The 19497-nt window shown below is 34.3% G+C and overlaps 1 protein-coding gene and 1 pseudogene across 1 annotated transcript; one reads left to right on the top strand and one right to left on the bottom strand.

The window, feature by feature from the left end:
* Positions 1 to 973: 973 nt before the first annotated feature.
* LOC140062174 (trissin receptor-like) lies at positions 974 to 11851 on the top strand. The gene is made up of 4 exons (XM_072108256.1): positions 974 to 1138; positions 2487 to 2507; positions 3425 to 3475; positions 8693 to 11851. The coding sequence occupies exons 1-4, from the start codon at positions 1105 to 1107 to the stop codon at positions 10096 to 10098; spliced, it is 1512 nt and encodes a 503-aa protein (XP_071964357.1). The 5' UTR covers positions 974 to 1104; the 3' UTR covers positions 10099 to 11851.
* Positions 4401 to 5863, bottom strand: LOC140062781 (uncharacterized; annotated as a pseudogene).
* Positions 11852 to 19497: the final 7646 nt, after the last annotated feature.

Genomic DNA, 19497 nt, shown 5'->3' with positions numbered 1-19497 from the left:
CGGAGATCAAGTTTAGGTATAGACATAAATTGTTTTTTGGGGTTCCATTTTTTTTTAAATTCTCGTCTGCCGAATAATTATAATAATTATACATGCAAGGTGTGGTAAAACGGTGATCAAAACGGGGTTCGAATCAGGGTTTTCCGAAAATGCTTCTTGTTGATGAAGAAACCAGAGTTCCCTTCACCCCGCCTCACCCCTTCAAAAAATCTCCAATCGTTTTCTTATAAATGTCATTATTTAGGCGCGCCTAAGCCGATATCACGACTTGATTGATTAGTATAAATCAGTTCTCATCCAATGATTGGCGGTTACGGCAAATGATGTGTTCTGAGTCCACACGTGTTTATTTCTACAGACGTTTAGAATGACACAGAAGTATACACTTTGACAACAATTACACTTATATTCATCACACACATCAAACCATTTGAAATCAATGAACTTCATTCTTTAGTTTTCGTTTCAAACGCTGCTACCAAAATGTCATCTATAAAAACAATCCGCTTATAATTGTTTGTATCTCGTTACGTTGCGTAAATATACTAATCGTTTTTTCAACGCATCATGTCGCGTGTCGAGAGCTCAAACGTCGAGTAGCGCACATTGGTATTTTAAACACCGACTAACTGTCATTCACATCCAAATTAAAAAATGAAATTTTTGCTGTCATGGGTTTAAAACCAAAAGCTAAAAATTTAAACAGCATTCATTTCTCGACTGGTCCTTTCTTTAAGTTAATATATGTTTTGTTTAGGCCTGCAGTTTTTGTTTGCTGATGTCGTAGGCCCTACAGTATCTGTTTAAAGTGAAAGTTTGTTGTATTTCTTCCGAAGACGAATAAAGTGTATTGCATCGATAAAGAATTTTGATGAAAAAAAACTCAAAAATGCATTGTCGGTGGAGAAGTTTTCTATATTTTTTTGGTTTTTTTTTATATGGATAAAATATTCCGAAATAAAGAAATTTAATTAAGTAGACAATCTTTTTTTGTTTTTTTTTTTTGTTAGATTTCTGACTTGAATAAAGTCAACCCACCTTTTCGTACTGGATAATTACTAACTCATTGGAAGACATTACTACAGTAATAAAAAACCGAATACAATGGGAACAATATCATGCAAGATCCCTTCTCATGGTGAGTTTGTTCTGTTGTTAAGCGTGGTTCCCACTAGCGACGCAACACAAGGACGTAACGCAACGCAAGTGAATTGACCAATCACAAGCGATGGCTTATTCGCTTGTGATTGGTAACTGTCTATAACTTCGCTTGTCATTGGTTAAAACGCTTGCGTTGCGTTTACGTCCTTGCGTTACGTTCTAGTGGGAACCAAGCTTTATTATTACATACGTAATTTTCTGATTTCAATTATTACGACGAGAAAAACACAATACAGCTTTTTAGCTGATCATTATTTTTATTGGTTTATACTTTAAAAAACTTTACTGAAACAATCGAAAACTACCAAAATAGTCATCGTTTTCTACTAAGTAGGCTACTACCATTACAACTATGGACAGGTTCATCCACCTCCCCATGCAGCGTCTCTCTCCCTGACGTGTTTTAATTGTAATTTAAAAACCTTAGGCCTACTACGATATTGCGGTCATTATGTTTTATATGACATGGATGCATGCAAATTATATCGAACAAAAAAAAGCCAAAGTGAGGAATTTACGGGCTTTTTCTGACGACCAAACAGTGCTCTCAGGTTTCCCATCCTAAATGCCAAGCGTAGGCTATTGGACAGTGTGAAAAATAAAATCGTCCACTCATCACAGCTCTCAAATGGTTATGTTATCCATAGTTACAAAGTTCTACTGACAAGTCTTGATCACCTTTTTCGTTATAATAATTTTGTAGGTCAGAAGTCAACCTTATTTTAGATACTAAACGGCAATGTCCATCAACTAAAATTAATGTAACGGATCAAATGCGATTATCACATTAAGGGCAACGAGTTAGCGGTGTATCTAACATTACATGCCAAATATCTGTCTCTTTTATAATTATAATATAATTGCATGCGTATTTTTATTAATCAATATGCAAAAGTTAACGTTTATATTTCCTAAAATTCCCCAGTATGTCAAATTAATGTCAGTTATATAAAACGATTAATAAAGTGGATTAAATATGAAGTGTCGAACAGCTACTCTGTTCTATATTTATAATAACCTTTCTATATTGGTTTTCCGCTCGTAAATTCCTTTTCATTCCAACAGAGCCGCATACGGTATACTCTATGTTCTACGGTATATCAAATAATTTCGAGTTAACGACACTAAATGGAAAAATAGGAGGGGAGCCGTGATTTCGTTTTGACACGACCGAAGTTGGTCGTCAGTCTTTAAAAATCGAAAGCTCCCAATAGGCCTAATGTTAACTAAGCCAGATATTAAATATAATATAGTTAACGGGTATCAGTATACTGTACCTGTTTATCTAAAATAATTATTTACTATTTTCTTCAATTTTATTTCAGAGGGCACCGACAACATTACTGGTAAGTCATGATATCGTAATTTAGTAAATGTAAAATTTAGGCCTAATGAAATGTGAGGATCACTACAGTATGTCAAGATTGATGTAAAACATGCAAATCACGGTTTTATTATATATTTCCAAAAAATACGAATTAATTAAGCAGTGAAATATTTGGGAACTTTTATAATTCATTTGCATAAAGTACATCAAGTTATGTTTTTAAATCCAACAGTATACTACTTAGTGTTTTGCCCGTAGCTCTCCTGTATCAAAATATTTATTTTCGGGTAAAGAACACAAAACATTGCTTGTACATTTTATATTACAATTCGTTATCCTCTCCCAGTGTTATTTTTGGTAATTAAGAAATTTTACAATACGTGTATCTTAGCAACACATAAATAGTTATGTGAGCTATGAGTGCATGTACTGTCAGAGAAAAATTTCATTTGAAAATTTTGTTTAGCAAAATTGCTAATCAAACTGATTTTTTACAGTAGTCAAGAAACATAGTTTTGTATTGTATTTTTTGCTACACAATTGTAGAAATGTGTAGCAAAAAGGTTGTTTTGTATAGCTTTTTGCTATGCTACACTGGCGAAATTATTCCCTGACTGTACATCGGTATCATAACATGAGTCGAGTGTAGATTGTAATTATACCTCCTTAAGCTCTGTCTACACTATCAAAAATGTGATATGCCCATAATGGACATGATGATGTCATATCACTACCATATTTGGTTATATCACTACCATATTTGGGCACATCACACTTTGTCAAACTAGTTTGATAGTGTAGACAGAGCTTAAGACAGGAGTTCTAGCTATATTTATATTTTTTAATTAAATTGTGGTTGATTGCAATCTTACTAGGCCTAGGCCTAAGGCTAATTAATAATATTTAATAAGGTTTTTTTTTTTTTACTGTTTTCAGGTTATTATGGTGATGATGACTATGTACCATCAGCAACTGCAGGCTATGATGGTAAGTAAATCGGAGTTTGAAAATAAACCAAAGTTTGGTCAGGTAGGCCTACTACTAAAAGCGGCGCTACTGTAGTTTCTCGCCTAAAAAATCTGGGAATAAGACTTCACGGTCACTCACCATCCGCCGCGCAGTAGGTGAATGTTTTTAAATTTGGTAAGACTAGAGATTGTGGTGCGAAAGTGCATTAGCACCGACCTAGGCTAGGCCCTATGCCTATTTGGTTCAATTCAATACCGGTTTAAAATTGTGTTGGTGATTATTGACTTTCTAGGCCTAGGCCTAAGGTTGTTTTGGTGTTGGTCTTGTGACGTAGGCCTAGCCGGCCCGCGATTTTTTTTTTCTTACATAAGTTGGGGACCCCTCATGAAACGTCACAAAATAAACATGAATAATTCATCAGTTAAATTTGTTGTTCCGTGTGCACCCAAGCGTATAGCAACAAGAAGTGATTACACGCACAACTAAACTGCGATACGATTCTTTCTACAGTTGGCCTAGGATTCTAGGTCAATTCACGTGATTGCCTTCGCGCACTCTTCTTCACACACACCACTATGCAAAATGTGTCGAGGCTAATCGACAGCTAGGCAAGACATTAAACTAAGTAGTAATTGGACATAGCCCAAAGAAAGCTTAGACCCACAAGAATAAAAAATGTGTATAATTTGTGTAGGCCTACTGTAATTTTTTAATTCTGCTATTTTATTATCAAACAATATGCATGTACTCAAAGGAACTTTAAAAATGCGCGTATATGAACACATGATATGGGAAGATTAGACCCACGAGAATAAAAAATGTATTTTTGTGTAAGGCCATGTAAAAAAAAACAACAGTTGATCGTCCTGGTTTTCTAAAAAAAGGAAGTAAGAGGCTCTTTTTATTTTTTATTTTTTATTTTTCCAAGATGGCGATTCACTACCGTATTTTCTTGAATAAACATGCCGCTATGAATAAAAATCACTCCCACCCCTCGCATACACCCTTCCTGACAATTCAAATAAATATGGTAAGTACTGTAAGATGTCTAAACAAACATAAGTATACAGAACAGCAAATATTATAATACACCTTTTTTTTTTATTTTATCAGGGGGTCACAATAAAAGTCCTTTTTGTACACTTTGACTTTATATCAAACTTCTGGATATTATTAGCCTACTGTGGCACAAATGCTCTAGTGTTTTTCCTTTTGGGTGTTTTGCCTGATTCCTTGCATTCACTACAAAGTGGATAATTCATGTTTTCAATTGATAAATTGTGCTCAGTTCCACAATAAAAGCACAGGGGGTCTGTGAATGTTATGTAATAAGCTGCTTCGATAGGCAGGGCACATGTCATTTTGTCATTGACAAAAACAATAGAATCGTCCTCTCCCAGGATGTCTTGAAAACAAGTTCCACATGAATACGACAGTGTGTCCAGTTCTCGTTCCAAGAGCTGCCCTTGGTCACGCTTCAGAACATGTGCTGCATAACATACTCGCCACTTGAGGCATTCTTCACACTAGAATAAAGAATGAAAAAGAGTAGGGGTAAATATATGGTAAATTCAGTTGTGTTGAAAGAATTCTGAACATGACAATAATATGATAATATGACATCCAAAGAGGGAGGGAATATCAATGCATACACACATATTTTAAACAGGACGTGGGTCATGTACCCGAACACGTCCGTAAACATCTAGCCTATTTATATATATGGGACAGTTTCAACCCAGCCGGGTCAATTCGTCCCTCTATGGGTAGGCAAACTCTACACTCTCTCGCGACAATATGCTAGCCTACAGTTTTGTTACTTCTATATGAACATTTTTACCGAACAATTACTCACCTCCGTAGTTTGGTATTGGTCTCCTATCGGTCCACCTTGATCGAATTCGCCGCCTGCAAAATCAGAGAAAATGTCTGCGAGAGTACGTCGGCCGTCCACTACACCGTTCTCGCATACCAAGGGCGGGCTTCACGATTTTTGTTGCAGTCCGAATCGAAACACAAATAAAAACCATGTTGTTTAACTACTATCTAGTCTAGCAGTATCCTACTATCCTAGATCAAATTATTATGTAACAATTGATAAAAGGACTAAAAAGTAGGCCTACCAAGGAACCAATAATTATAAATATTAATAGTGTATACTGTAACTCAAATGTATAGAATATAGCGATAGAAACGGAAGGTAGAACCAAAAACATGTGTTCTCCAAATCCAGTCGTTTTTTGCTTCACGGCAACATTTTTAAGGAGTAGCGAGCATATAGCGGCTGTGAAAATTCTAATTAGATCCAGACGTTTATGTAAAATATTATACCCATGATGAGTGTAATTCAAAATATTCATACATTCAACGGCAGTGATACCTCTATCATCGCTGACCTATAATCAAAGAATATGACCTCAAATTTATCGCAGTCGACGATGTGTATCGATGGCTCCCGACGGCTGTGGATCACGAAAAAAGAAAGAGCTAGGCCTAGCTTTCGACAAAGGTACAACATAAATCAATGTTTTATATACAAAATATCGAAATAAAAAATAAAATAAAAATTGATGCGGCCTGAGAAAAGCATGCGGGCGGGGACGATCAACTGTTGTTTTTTTTTATATGGCCTAATGTTTATTGTTTAATTTTGATGACTTATTACTCGGACTGTGTCATAACTAAACACACACACCTCACACACACCATGGAGTAAACTCCATGCACACACCCACACTACTAGAATAGAAATGGGTTTAGAGACTAATAATTAGGCCTAATAGTATTAATAGAAACTATAGTTTTAACACGTAATTCTTTAGTAATAAATTATATTAAAAACACCATAAACTAAAGGCTGATTATTTCGACAATCCACACAAAACGTCGATCGCTATTCTTTTATGAAATCCCACGCGGCAACCACAGCGGAGATTAGGCCTAGAATCGTACCGCACTTGTGTCGTGTAATCACTTCTTGTTGCTATACGCTTGGGTGCACAGTACACGGAACAAGAAAATTTAACTGATGAATTATTCATGTTTATTTTGTAACGTTTCATGAGGGGGTCCCCAACTTATGTACGAAAAAAAAAATCGCAGCCGGCCCTAGTAGGCCTAGCTAGCTAGGCTATGTCGGGCGTGTGTGACACTACAACAAGGGCAGTCTAGGTCTAGATTGTTAACAAGAAAGGCCCAACATAATAGAACAAAACATTTACCTGCTACCTTCTTTCTTGCCTTTTTTGAATTTTCTTCTGGTAAGTATTAATATAGGCCCTAGGCCTGGGCCTAGGCTAGGCACCGTGTGTGTGTCCAGTGTGACGTGTAGACTAGTTAGTACAGTAGTAGCAAAGAAGTAGTGTAGTACAGCAGTACATTGAAAAACCCCGCCGCCGTCGCCGCAGTGTCTATGGAAGGCAATCACCGCATAAATCACGTTTTTGTTGCATCATCACAAAATGCATGCACTAATTAAGGTACATTCGATTTTATTATGGTACACATGATTGATCTTAACATGGTACACGTTAAAATCTACCAGAAAAAAGATCAGTGGAAAATTGTGTAAGATAACTCTTACAAACTTTTTTTTTTGTAAGTATTAATAAGTAGTAAATGTTCCTGTATAATATAATGTTCTCAATAAAAAATGTCAAAATAATCAAACTTCTATTAATAATTTACTAATCGCATAAAAGTAAAATGCCACTAAATATATAATAAATGTTTGGTGTGAGCATATGGTTTTTTTCATAAAGCTTCTGAATGTCATAACGTTTGTATGGCTCTAGGGTAAAAACAAAACGTGGCTAAAACTAACATAGTAAATACATCCCACGTACACACGTGGTTCACACTGCGACATCAATTTATAGTTTTTAACACATGGATATCACGGACATCGACAAGATTGAGTGTTTAAATTACCGTAGTGTGACCCTGGACTGCCATACTCAATATTAAAATTCAAATTGGCTTTACAACGTGTGCTGGATACGTAATCAACTTGATTTTGATCTTTAAAGCAGCACAAAGCCCAGGAACACTTTAATTCTTTATCGATTTGATTTATGCTGCTGCGTATAAGAGTAGTTCTTACGTCACTTAAGGACAGAAAAATTTCCTAGCTTTGCTTTAGAAAAGCCTCGCCTTTTTTAAATTGTGCATAAACGATAGGCATGGCATGCTCCGAAATTGTGAACTTACACAATGCACAAGATATATTACATAGTTTTATTATTTTACAATGTCGATGCATAACTCCCCACCCACTATTTCAAAATCGTTTCCGTCACTATTTTGTTCGGTAACGTGTTCATGTAGGCCTATGTTTACACGCACTCCATCTCTCTCCTCTCCCCCTACCCCCCACAAGCAGGCGCTTGAAAATCAACTGAGTAAGCTGAACTAGGCGGGGGTGGGGGAGAGATAAGAAATGCTTTGTTAAAATAGAGCTGCTAGGTCACCGGAAAATGCACTTTACATGATTTGAAGTTATATTGAAAAAAACTTCCATTTAGTGAGTGTTGCAAAGGTGCGAGCCAGCGAGGCATGCGGACCATGACGGTAATTCAACAGAACAAATTAATTATAAAATACAAACAGCGCGAGCCACACACAAAAGCCTAATTACTAATTGTAATATTTGTACAATTCATAAAACAAATACAATAATCGCCTACGATAATATTAGGGTAATGTTAAAATGTAACTACTTTATTTGAGTTTTTCTATACTGTACTTTAAAAACTAGGTTTCTTATGCCTAAGTCCTAGCCCACGGCTAATTAGTCGATCAGTACATCGTCATCTATACACAATGTTATATATTATTAGTTGTACCTAATTTCTGACATCATCATCAGATGCATTGCTGGTGCTGCCTCATAATGTGTAGTGGAAAGAGGAACGTATAATGCTGTGAACCCTAAACACAGTAGCTCGCATAGCTTTAACTCTATTCCACCAGCGTGGGGTTCGAACCCCAACATTCGTGTTATTAACACGACTCTCAGTCTTGTTTATAACTCGGTTATTACTAGTTTCATTCCCTCAAGATGACGGTTTTGAATATGCATATTTATTGTTGAGCTATCCTCATAAATTGTACTTATACTTTGAACAATTCAAGCCTAGTCTTTTCTTTTTGTGGGGTGCTACGCCCACAATATAGTGTAATTTAATACTGTTTATAATAGTATGTTTCTTTTCTTTTTTTAATTATTATTAACAGAATTGGAAGAGGATCCATACGAAGGTCCGTCAATTAAAGCAGCGATTATAATATTCAACATATTAATATTTGTGTTTGGACTGACTGGAAATATTCTCGTCATCTTGGTTGTACTTCGCAACAGATCTATGAAAACCACCACTAATTTTTTCTTGGTAAATCTAGCTATTTGTGATCTATTGGTAACAGTACTTGTTGTAATTCCGAGCATGTATCGATTTGTTGGCACGCATTATCCGTTTGGATGTGTATTCTGCAAAATCGAACAAGTGGTTTTCGGCACTGCGACAATTGCATCAGCGGCAATCCTTACGACTATTGCTATAGAACGATATCTCGTTATCATGTATCCGATGCGCATGCGTCGTGTCTGGACGGCGAAACGTATGAAGATTATTGTAGCGTTCCTATGGGTATTTTCTACCCTATATTCACTTTCTCCAATATGGTATATGGGTATATATGAGCATAATGAGTTGCCGTTCTGTACGCACGATATAGCCAGATATGGTGATTTAATCAGAAAACAATACGTTGTGACCTTTACTCTTTGGTACGCAATACCGTTAACTGTAATGATGATACTGTACGGTCACATGTCTGTGTTCCTTTGGCATAGTGCAGGAGCGAAAAACATCTCAATACGAGAAATCAGAAATAACATTAGTAAAACTAATAGCACAGCCAGCAGCAGTAACCGTAAGAATATATACAAAGGTGGCTCTCAAGTAAAGCGTACCGAGTCTCACACCGTTCCTCTTACAGATGACACAACTGATAAACCAATTGCGAAATGTGGTGAATTTTATATCGACTACCCGGATGAGACCGAATCAGGTGGTGAATCACGTGGTGAAACAGCTTTAATGCAAAAACACACGAACGGTACTACTGAAGAAAAAGAAAAGTTTATTGAGATAAAAGTTCAAGATTCGCCAAATGTTGATGCCGTGTACACTAAGTCGAATGATGGCCAAAAATCAAACAATAATTGTAACGTTAGATTTTCCGAGAGGACAGTCACTCGAAAGTCAACAAAGAAAGCGCCTTCTAGGTCACGTGGATTGAAAGCACTGAATGAACGAAAGAAAGTAATACGACTTCTTATTGCGTTAGTATTAAGTTTCGCGTTATGTCTTTTCCCATCACACTTATTGACAATGTGGGGACTGTTTGGTGAAATGACATCATTTGGTATACATGCCGTTCCATTTGCCACTGCCTTGTATCTTATGAATAGCGCATTAAATCCGATGTTATATGCTTTTCTCTCAGAACAATTTCGTAAGAAAATGAAACAAACTCTAATGTGCAAAAAGCGTCAAAGATGGGAAAAATTCTTCGACAGTGGTCATCGGAGTACTGAAAGTACGGTGGCTTATACTGACCAGACAGATGGACTTTGAATTTGAGACATAAGGAGACTCTTACATTTGTAATGATGACGATATTCTCTGAACCACCAGGATGATTTCTCAAAGCCCCCAGCAAAGACTCAACTCATCTGATCTGACAATGAGGCATAATGCAACGCATGGAAGTATCGTATACAAATCATGTGCCGGAATACAATATCGTTATGTACCAATATTACGGTAGCATTATGGTAATGTTGTTACGTGTAGCATTGTTTCAAAATATGGTATCATTACCGTGTCGAAATACGGTTAAAATGTGGTAGCTATACTTGATACGTTATATTTTACAGAAATATTGTAGCATTATCATAATCATGTCATATTAAAGCTTGGTTCCCACTAGCGACGCAACCTACGCAACGTAAGAAAATGCCCTTCCTATAATTGTGTTAGCCCCGCCTGCGTGAAAACGTCCGGTGTTTCCAGTACTGTTGTGTCGTCGGTTCTCACTTGTGATTACACAATACAGCACTTTGCGTCAATACGTCGTATCGTTGCGTTACGTTGCGTCGCTAGAGGGGATCAAGCTTAAGGAAGAAAAATGGTGAGTAGCGTTACGTGCCAAAATATGGTAGCCCTTCGTTCCGCATTACGGTAACATGATTGTATGATTGCAGGACTGTTTCATATCACGGTTTTATAGTAATTACGTGCCATATTACGGTATCTATGGTAGCGTTATGTGCCGAAATGTGGTGTATTACTGTGCCGCATTACGCATTATTGTAGCATTACGGTACTGTGCCATACTATTATGGTATCAATATGTGTCATCCGGTAACATTATTAACGTGCCGCTTTACGGTACATTATCGTACCATGCCATATTACGGTAGAGAGTACGCGCTTTATTAAGCGTGGTTCCCACTAGCGACGCAACGCAAGGACGTAACGCAACGCAAGTGAATTGACCAATCACAAGCGATGGCTTATTCGCTTGTGATTGCTAACTGTCTATAACTTCGCTTGTCATTGGTTAAAACGCTTGCGTTGCGTTTACGTCCTTGCGTTACGTTATAGTGGGAACCAAGCTTTACGGTAACATAATCACGTGCCAACATAAGTTAGAAGTACATGTCGCACCACGGTAGCATTTGGTAACAGATGATAAATGCTAAAATACTTTTTTTTTTAGTTTTAATATTAATTTCTGTATTCGGATCTGAATTGTAGGTCATATAATTCATTCCCTATAATGACAAGGAAATGAATGTTGTGTGAAATGAATTCGCCTATTAAGACAACGTGCTTGGCATTATTAATTTGATAGGCGGTTGGAATTTAAATATTAAAGCATTGTTGTTAGATAGGATGGTACAGTGTATGTTTAGCATGTTATCGATGTTAATTTTGGTCCCATGAGATAAATTGGTGTAAGACTTGAAAAATGGTCATCCAATTGACATTTAATGAAATAGCTTGCGTTATTTTGAAATGCATCTGTTTCAAACCATTAATTACTTCACTGTTGATTTTGAAGAATTTAGAAAATATTTATTAAAATCGGCAAAGAAAGCAAAAGTCCACATTGATGATCGATTTTATCTTAATGTTTTAAAACGTTTGCAAATAGTAGTACCATATTTACTCTTATTCAACGATGTGAAATGTGATATTTATAGGATCAACTATTGTATTATTACACTCCATTTTGTTTGAAATATGACCTTTGACCTCAGTCGTATCCCAATATTAAAATAAAACTTCTTTTTTCGTAAACTCACCGTAAGCAGTCAAATTACCCGGGTGATGATATCGTAATAGTTATTGCTGATATAATAGTTAATATAATAAATAATTATTGATATTAACTTATTGTATCATAAATTATTTATATCATATTGAAATACTATAGTTATTTGTATTATAAATTATTGATTTCATATGTTATTAGAAATTATATAACAAGAAATCAGTATCAGCTATTACCATCTCAATAACTATTGTGTTTTCAATCATAATTTATTGTAATACTGCAACTTGTATCGTTTATTGGAATTATCTTATCGCCCTAAATCTCCTACGCATGTTTTGTCGCCATCATTGATTGTCTGTGCACTTAGAAATAAGAAAGCTCAGATAGCAAAAAATGAATAGGAGCCAACTCACGTCATCTACGCTATCCATCATTCATATTAATAATAATAAAGATTCTGACATTTTGACTAAAACATGACAGATGAAAAATAAACGACTGACAGACTCGTTGATTGATCGATTACCAATCAATCGATTGTATTTGCTTGTAACTGTAACTTGTTGACTGGTATATAAATAAACTGCATTGAATACAGTCCGACCGACTGAACAGACTGACCATGCAAAACTATTTTGATTGACATTTCATGTTACAATCTGCTGACCATTCGGTTTTTTGTTGCTTCTTCTTGCTACTGTCAATATCTTACTTGACACGCCTACTAAAGCATGGTTCCCCCTAGTACGTAACGCAAGGACGTAAACGCAACGCAAGCGCGTTAACCAATGACAAGAGACAGTTCGAATAATCCATTGCTTGTGATTGGTCAATTCACTTACGTTGCGTTACGTCCCTGTGTTGCGTCTCTAGTAGGAGCCAGTCATATCACGCCAACGTAGAACCGTGTTATATAAACGGGCCCTTATATACGAATTATTTAGACTCTCGTAAATTATAAATAAACAATACAATGTAGCGATGAGTGTGAATTGGATATACAGCTGTGTGTGTAAAGACTATTTGTTGAAGAAGAACGTCTTAAGTATAATAACGCTGTGAATCGTAAGACATCTTGTCATCACGATTTCATGTTTAGTCAAGCTCTTCATCCGACAGAATTATCCTCAATTAATTTACACCTTGTCATTGTAATCAATTTCGTTTTGACAGATATTATCTCTTGTAAAATTCAAGTTGCACTCTCAGCCACAGTACCAATGCCTCTTAAGCTGATTTTCCACTAGGCGAATTTGTTCGCGCGAATCGAAAGTGAATTCGCCTAGTGGAAAATCGGCTTTATACGTTGAAGAATTGGTTTTACGATAATCTTGCTATTTTCTTATTCGTTGGAAATGATAAGACTCTGTCCGTTAAATTAGGAAAAAAAATATATCGAAAGAAATACGTTTTATTTCTCCAGAAACAGTTTTTATACCTTTATATACGGTACGTTATGTTTATTCATTGGAAATGACAAGATCCTTTCCATTAAGTTAGACAGATATCAATTTTAAAAATCGTTTTATTTCTTAAAAAACCACATACGTGTTTTATACTCTATGTTACAACACCCTGCTTACGTGTTCCCCTCGAAATGACCCTTGCGTTAAATTTGCCTAATTGAGAAAGAATGAAACCTTCGGGATATGATATTTATCACACGAACCCTTGATATATTTTACATTAATACTTTATTAGGTTGATTGATGATTATTCTTATAAGAAATGTACTGATTTTCAACATGACCTAAGTTGCATTTAAATGACTGTTGCTGTTCATTTTTTTTTTCTCTTTTATTTCTTATTATTTTGATTCAAGACAGCCATCCGTAGACTAATCACAGTTCTGATGATCCTCGCGTCTTTGGGTTTGCGTACGTGCTTGTGCTGCGTCTTATGCTCTGTCTACTAGTTTGACAAAATAAAGTGTGATGTGCCCAAATATGGTAGTGATATACCCAAATATGGTAGTGATATGACATCATGTATGGGCACATCACATTGTTTTGTCACAAAAAGTTCGATAGTGTAGACAGAGTTTTATTAAAGCTTGAGTCCCATTTGGACGGAACGCAAAGGCCTACAGTACGCGCAACGCAAGTTAGTAGACCAATCACAGTTCGGATGATCTGCCGCGTCATCGGTGCTCACGGGTTTGCGTCCTTGCGCTGCGCTGAATGCGAACCAAAAATAATACCTTCAAACTTATTAGTCAATTAGGTCTTGGAAAAAGTGTTATTTTATGAGAATGCATGAATAGTCTTCTTCGAATATATGACACGTTTATGACGCGAAAATTACTTCATGTTTTTATAATACATAGTAGAATAATATATGATATGTTGTTTATTTATAAGAATTAACATTAATATTAATATTTTGTAAAAGATTGTTGTTATATAATGATGTAATTTTACATTTAAGTGACATTTGCGCATTGCATTACGAAAAAGGTCAGAGTTGTACTTCAATACAGTAATTTGTCGACTTTAATTTGTTTGTCGTGACGTCATAATATTGAAGATCTCAAAGACCCTTACTATTGTTTTGATCCATAGTTTTTTTATGAAATATGTTTAATCCTGTATAAAGAAAGAGAAATGAGAATAAAAGTATATATTATAAGAGAGATTTATTTAAGATTTGTAATATGACTTGAACTTGAAGAAATGATTTTAAATTATTAAATTGTAAATACTCATGTGTATATTGTTAATTGATGTTTTAGAAATTGTATTTTCGTAATCTATTTTACGATAAAATAGAAACAATTGTGATCCACGACGAGGCCTATCCTACTCTTGAATTCTCACTTTTTTTGCTTCCTCATAATTATGAAGCTATGTTTACTATTTCACTTTTATCTCTGTCGAATCAAGGTGATGATCAACATTATGTGTCCACGATTGATTGATATAAGTTTAGTGTAGGCCTATCTACTCTTTCCTTATCAAATGATATCTAATGACGATGCATAGCCATGTGTTAATTCAGTGTTTTACTTATTAAATATGTTCACACTGTAGGCTTACAACAATAGCCGTATTGTCAGAAGAAACACAATAGACAAAATTGACCACCATATTCCAGTTAAAATATGTCGCGGTATTGTTGGGTTTTGTTTACGAATCATATTTTGGCCGTATTCGACAATTAGGCCTACACTTAAATAATTGATTTTTCACACAATTGATTAAGTTTTAATACATACAACATAAATAAAATATGAAAGTTATGTGTCTTGTTCACCGTTGTTATTTTAATATTTTGTGGTAAATAAAATAATAAATAATTGAGGAAATATGAATAAATAAATGAAAAAGAAATATCTGTAATCTATATACATAATTTTACCGATAAGATACATTATATGGATGGATGTTAATTGTGACCTACTGTCATTGTTGTCTTTGTCTCGTTATCATTGCAAATGCCTTTACACTGGTTATGATAACGAAAACTAACTATTGGATTTTGATATATTATTATATAATATTTAGCGCGCTATATTTTAGCCATGTATTTAAGATGTATTTCGTATTTCACTCAGACGTTGTACGTGCTAGTCAAATAAAGTCACGGTGTAGATGTTTGTACTGGATTCATGTTAATCAAAGTTATTGCGGTATTTGCAATGTGGCATTTATTTTGTATCTATTTTTAGTTTTTAAGAGTTGGACACAGTATTTGTATGGATGTATGGTATACAGATGACAACTTTTATCTTATAACGTATAACAGACAACATAATGATTTTGCTTCTAGAAATTAGATACGATGAAAATAATGTGAAACGCAATGGTTTGACGAGTAACGCATCCACACTATTATTGACATACTGACGTAACGCATTGCCACGTTACCATATGTTTGTGTAACGCGTCGTGGCTATAGATGTATAAATTTATGTATATTAAAATCATATGAAACATGATTGTGCTGGTGTCTTTATTGTTATCTTGTTTGTAACAGTTTTAACTATAATAATTATATTATTTGAAATACAATTTCATGAAAAAAAAGAACGATGTTTCGGAACCATCATCGAACCATTCTCAAGAACAATGAGTAAACTTAAAGATGTATTGTCCCCCCTGAAAAAAATTTAATTTTTTGTTGTTGAATGTGCCATTTTAATGTCACATAATAGTTATCCACTTTGACCAAAACATTGTATCTATACAAAATTTATTTACCTGGAAAAACTATAATTTAAAGCAAAAAGGTCAAATTGGGTGATTTTTAGTTGAATTTAACCATTTATTATGTTATTTTATAAGTGAACACTTTTTTTTTTCTACGGAAGTGATTAAACTACTAAATAACCTATTCAAAGTCCGACTTATTTAATCTTCATTTTTCATGTCTTGGGGTGAAAATACATCTTTAATAAAATAAAATACAAAGCATTAAATGAAATACTTATAAACAATATTAGTCAACATGCAATGTATTGACAAGTATTTTAGATAAAGTCATTTCTAAGAAAGTACACTTGACAATGCATTACAAACTAGAGTGTATACAGAAAACCTACTAAAACAAAGGGCTTCTCCTGCACTATGATATTGTTATAATAGTAAACGTCTCTTAATTCGTAATAATCATATTAATGATTCATTTAAATTACACTATACACTTGACTTCTACTTGTATGCTTACACCGTGCAATTAGCGCTGATGTTTTGCTTAAGTGCAATTTTCATGAAAACCACTCTTGACATTCCAAATGTTTTATAAGTGCTAAATAAAAACAACAACCTTTGGCCAATTACAAATGCTTAATTAAAGTAATTACATATTTGTATAGGTTATTAAATAGCAAAGAATCTGTTTGCAATTGTTTAGCTTATCCTTAAATTGCACAGAATGTTATTGAATTAACGTAATATTGGTTTTACTATCCCATTTATTAAACTTAAACAAGATTAGTTTAGGCCTATTAAGTGTTTCATAATATATCTAATTACCAAATTTAGCAAGTGCATTGAGGAAATGTATAGGTAGCTGGTACCAGTACAGAATAAATTGAGGAGTAATATGTGCTAACATTTTAAGAGAAGGATTAATGATGTATTATATTCCACAACATTTGTGATTCTGATTTAAGCATTACACAAATAATGTATTGTCCCCCAAAAACATGAAAAATGAAGATTAATTAAATCAGACTTTAGGGTTATTTTGTAGTTTTGATAAATTTAATCACTTATATAGAAAAAAAAACGGAAAAAATGGTTTCATTTATTAAATAACATTATAAATTAAACCTAAAATTAATTGGCTGGCAGCCAATTTGACAATTTTTTGCTTTAAATTATTTTTTTTTTTCAGGTAAATACATGTTGTTTATATCCAATTTTTGGTCAAAGTGGATAACTATAATGTGACATTAAAATGGCATATTCAACAAAAGAATATATTTTTCAGGGGGACAATACATCTTCAAGTTAACCACATAATTAACACATTAAAAAACAAGATAAATGATTTGATTTTTAATATTAATAATAAAATCATAGCCTAATGAACATTTTGTTTCATTCATCTTGTTTTTCAAAATTATGTAATAATATATTATATAATTATGAAAGGAAAGTCATTTATCACATCTTTTTATCGATCCAATATTTTGGTAAAAGTGAACTACCGTATTATAGGACATTAAAATAACCAATAAAAATGAAACATTATTTTTTCAGGGAAACAACATTGAAAACGTGTTTCTCTCTTCAAGCCATATTTAAGAACTTAGGCCTAAATCCATATCTATTAGGCCTAAACGTATACTTCCAATTGTTGAGTAATTAGTTAATATCTAATTATAGTAGTCATTAAGGTAATCTAGCATTTACTTAATCGATCTAATATTGATAATACATGGCGCCAACTCTAAGCAGTGTTATCAACGTGAAGATATAATATGTAGCTAGAATGAAAAAGCTTCCTTTACAAAGCAGATTTCAAGTTCGAACTTAGCGTTACAACAAGTGGTAATGTTGATTTAAATATTGATAATGCGAGATAATATACAAAATATTGAATGTCGGATATGTGGAAATTATGTTGGCGAACAATGAATCAATTATAATCATTAAATAATCAATATAAATTAATATAAACATCTGTTTTCTTCCATAACGTGATACAGGTACCACCAGAACATTAGAGTGCGGAATATTATTTTGTTTAAGAATAGTTTATTTGAAATTATTCAAATGTAAAGGTGCTAATTAAAACATTATCGCAACATAATTTAATTTAATGTTTGATAGAGGTCCTAAAATGTACTCTCAAATCGAATGCGTATGAGACGAAGGCAGCTATCCCACTTTATAGATAATCGTATAGGCCTAGACTTGCCCCAAGTCTGTAGCTATTGTCATTTTTGTGTTAGTCCACCACGGTGTTTTGATGTCTGAAGAGTATATTAGCTTAAGTAGTATCGTGTGAAACGCCATAATAAAAACTCGAACTTAAAAAACCCAAATTACTGTATTACATAATGCAATTTGTTTTAATATATGTTACACCCATAAACTAGTGAAATACAACCATTTATGTATTCATTTTCGTAATTATGACAAGTATATGAGATTAGTTCTTTTTATTACATACATCAAAATCAGCTTTATTACGGTAATGATAATAATATAGATTAAATGAATTAACGTTTGATTTCATCATTGCCTTTTTTGGATGAGTTGAGCTGATGTAAAAATCCTATGAATAATATTGGCTTATAACATAATTCACCAGCGTGAAACCCAGATAGATAAATCATGTATGGTAACGAATTAGCCGATATATGACATATCAAATCCTAATGTTTTTATGCAATCAATCATTCAACGTTACAAATTATTATTTAAAATTTCATATTTTTCTATTAAACTACGACATATGTGCAAATCCCAAGCATCAAATGCATAGTTTTCATCTTTAAAATATTAACTTACGCACTTTGTTCTAATATAGGTCAACAAGATAGAAGAAGAAAAACTCGTAAAGCTTAGATTAAGCGGGGATAAATGAGCCCAGTATGCGCATAATAAACGTATTAGGCCTAATTGAAATTTTTATCTAAAGAAGCATGGCGAATGGTAACTAGGAAAATACGAAAATGTCACACACCCATGCGGTAATCAGTTTTTCAGAAAATTGTTTTAGCAATAAAGACACTACTTTCACTCGGAACCACGTCAACTCGATTCTACAACTCGTTTTCAACTTGGTCTAAGTTACTTAGAACCCACGTCAAGTCGGTTCCACAACTCAGTCTCGCGTCAACTCGGTCTTGCGTCAACTCGGTACAATGAAAACTCGGTAACACACAGGTCTATAGGTCTCACGTCAACGCGGTTTCACGTCAACTCGGTACAATGACAACTCGCTCACACACGACAACTCGGTCCCATAACAACTCGCTCACACACAAAAACTCTCTCCCATAACAACTCTCTAACACACGACAACCCTGTCCCATAACAACTCTCTCAAACACAACTCTGTCCCATAACAACTCGGTCTCACACGTCAACTCGGTCTCCATAACAACTCGCTCACACACGACAACTCCTTTCGGCCGCACCTCAACTCAATTGCGTAGTATGTTTTTTTATTTTATTGCTCCAGATGCAACAGGTGAAAAACATTCATCAAATGACAATAACAAACCATGACAATAA

Source organism: Antedon mediterranea, chromosome 11 (genome assembly GCF_964355755.1).
Source record: "Antedon mediterranea chromosome 11, ecAntMedi1.1, whole genome shotgun sequence".
In the NCBI taxonomy this organism is placed as follows: Eukaryota; Metazoa; Echinodermata; class Crinoidea; order Comatulida; family Antedonidae; genus Antedon; species Antedon mediterranea.
This window is presented reverse-complemented; position numbering and strand designations above follow the sequence as displayed.

Coding starts and splice junctions, on each gene's coding strand:
- LOC140062174 (XM_072108256.1), top strand. CDS start 1,105: ATGGGAACAATATCATGCAAGATCCCTTCTCATG. Junction 1,139..2,486: donor ATGCAAGATCCCTTCTCATG/GTGAGTTTGTTC, acceptor ATTTTATTTCAG/AGGGCACCGACAACATTACT. Junction 3,476..8,692: donor AGCAACTGCAGGCTATGATG/GTAAGTAAATCG, acceptor TATTATTAACAG/AATTGGAAGAGGATCCATAC.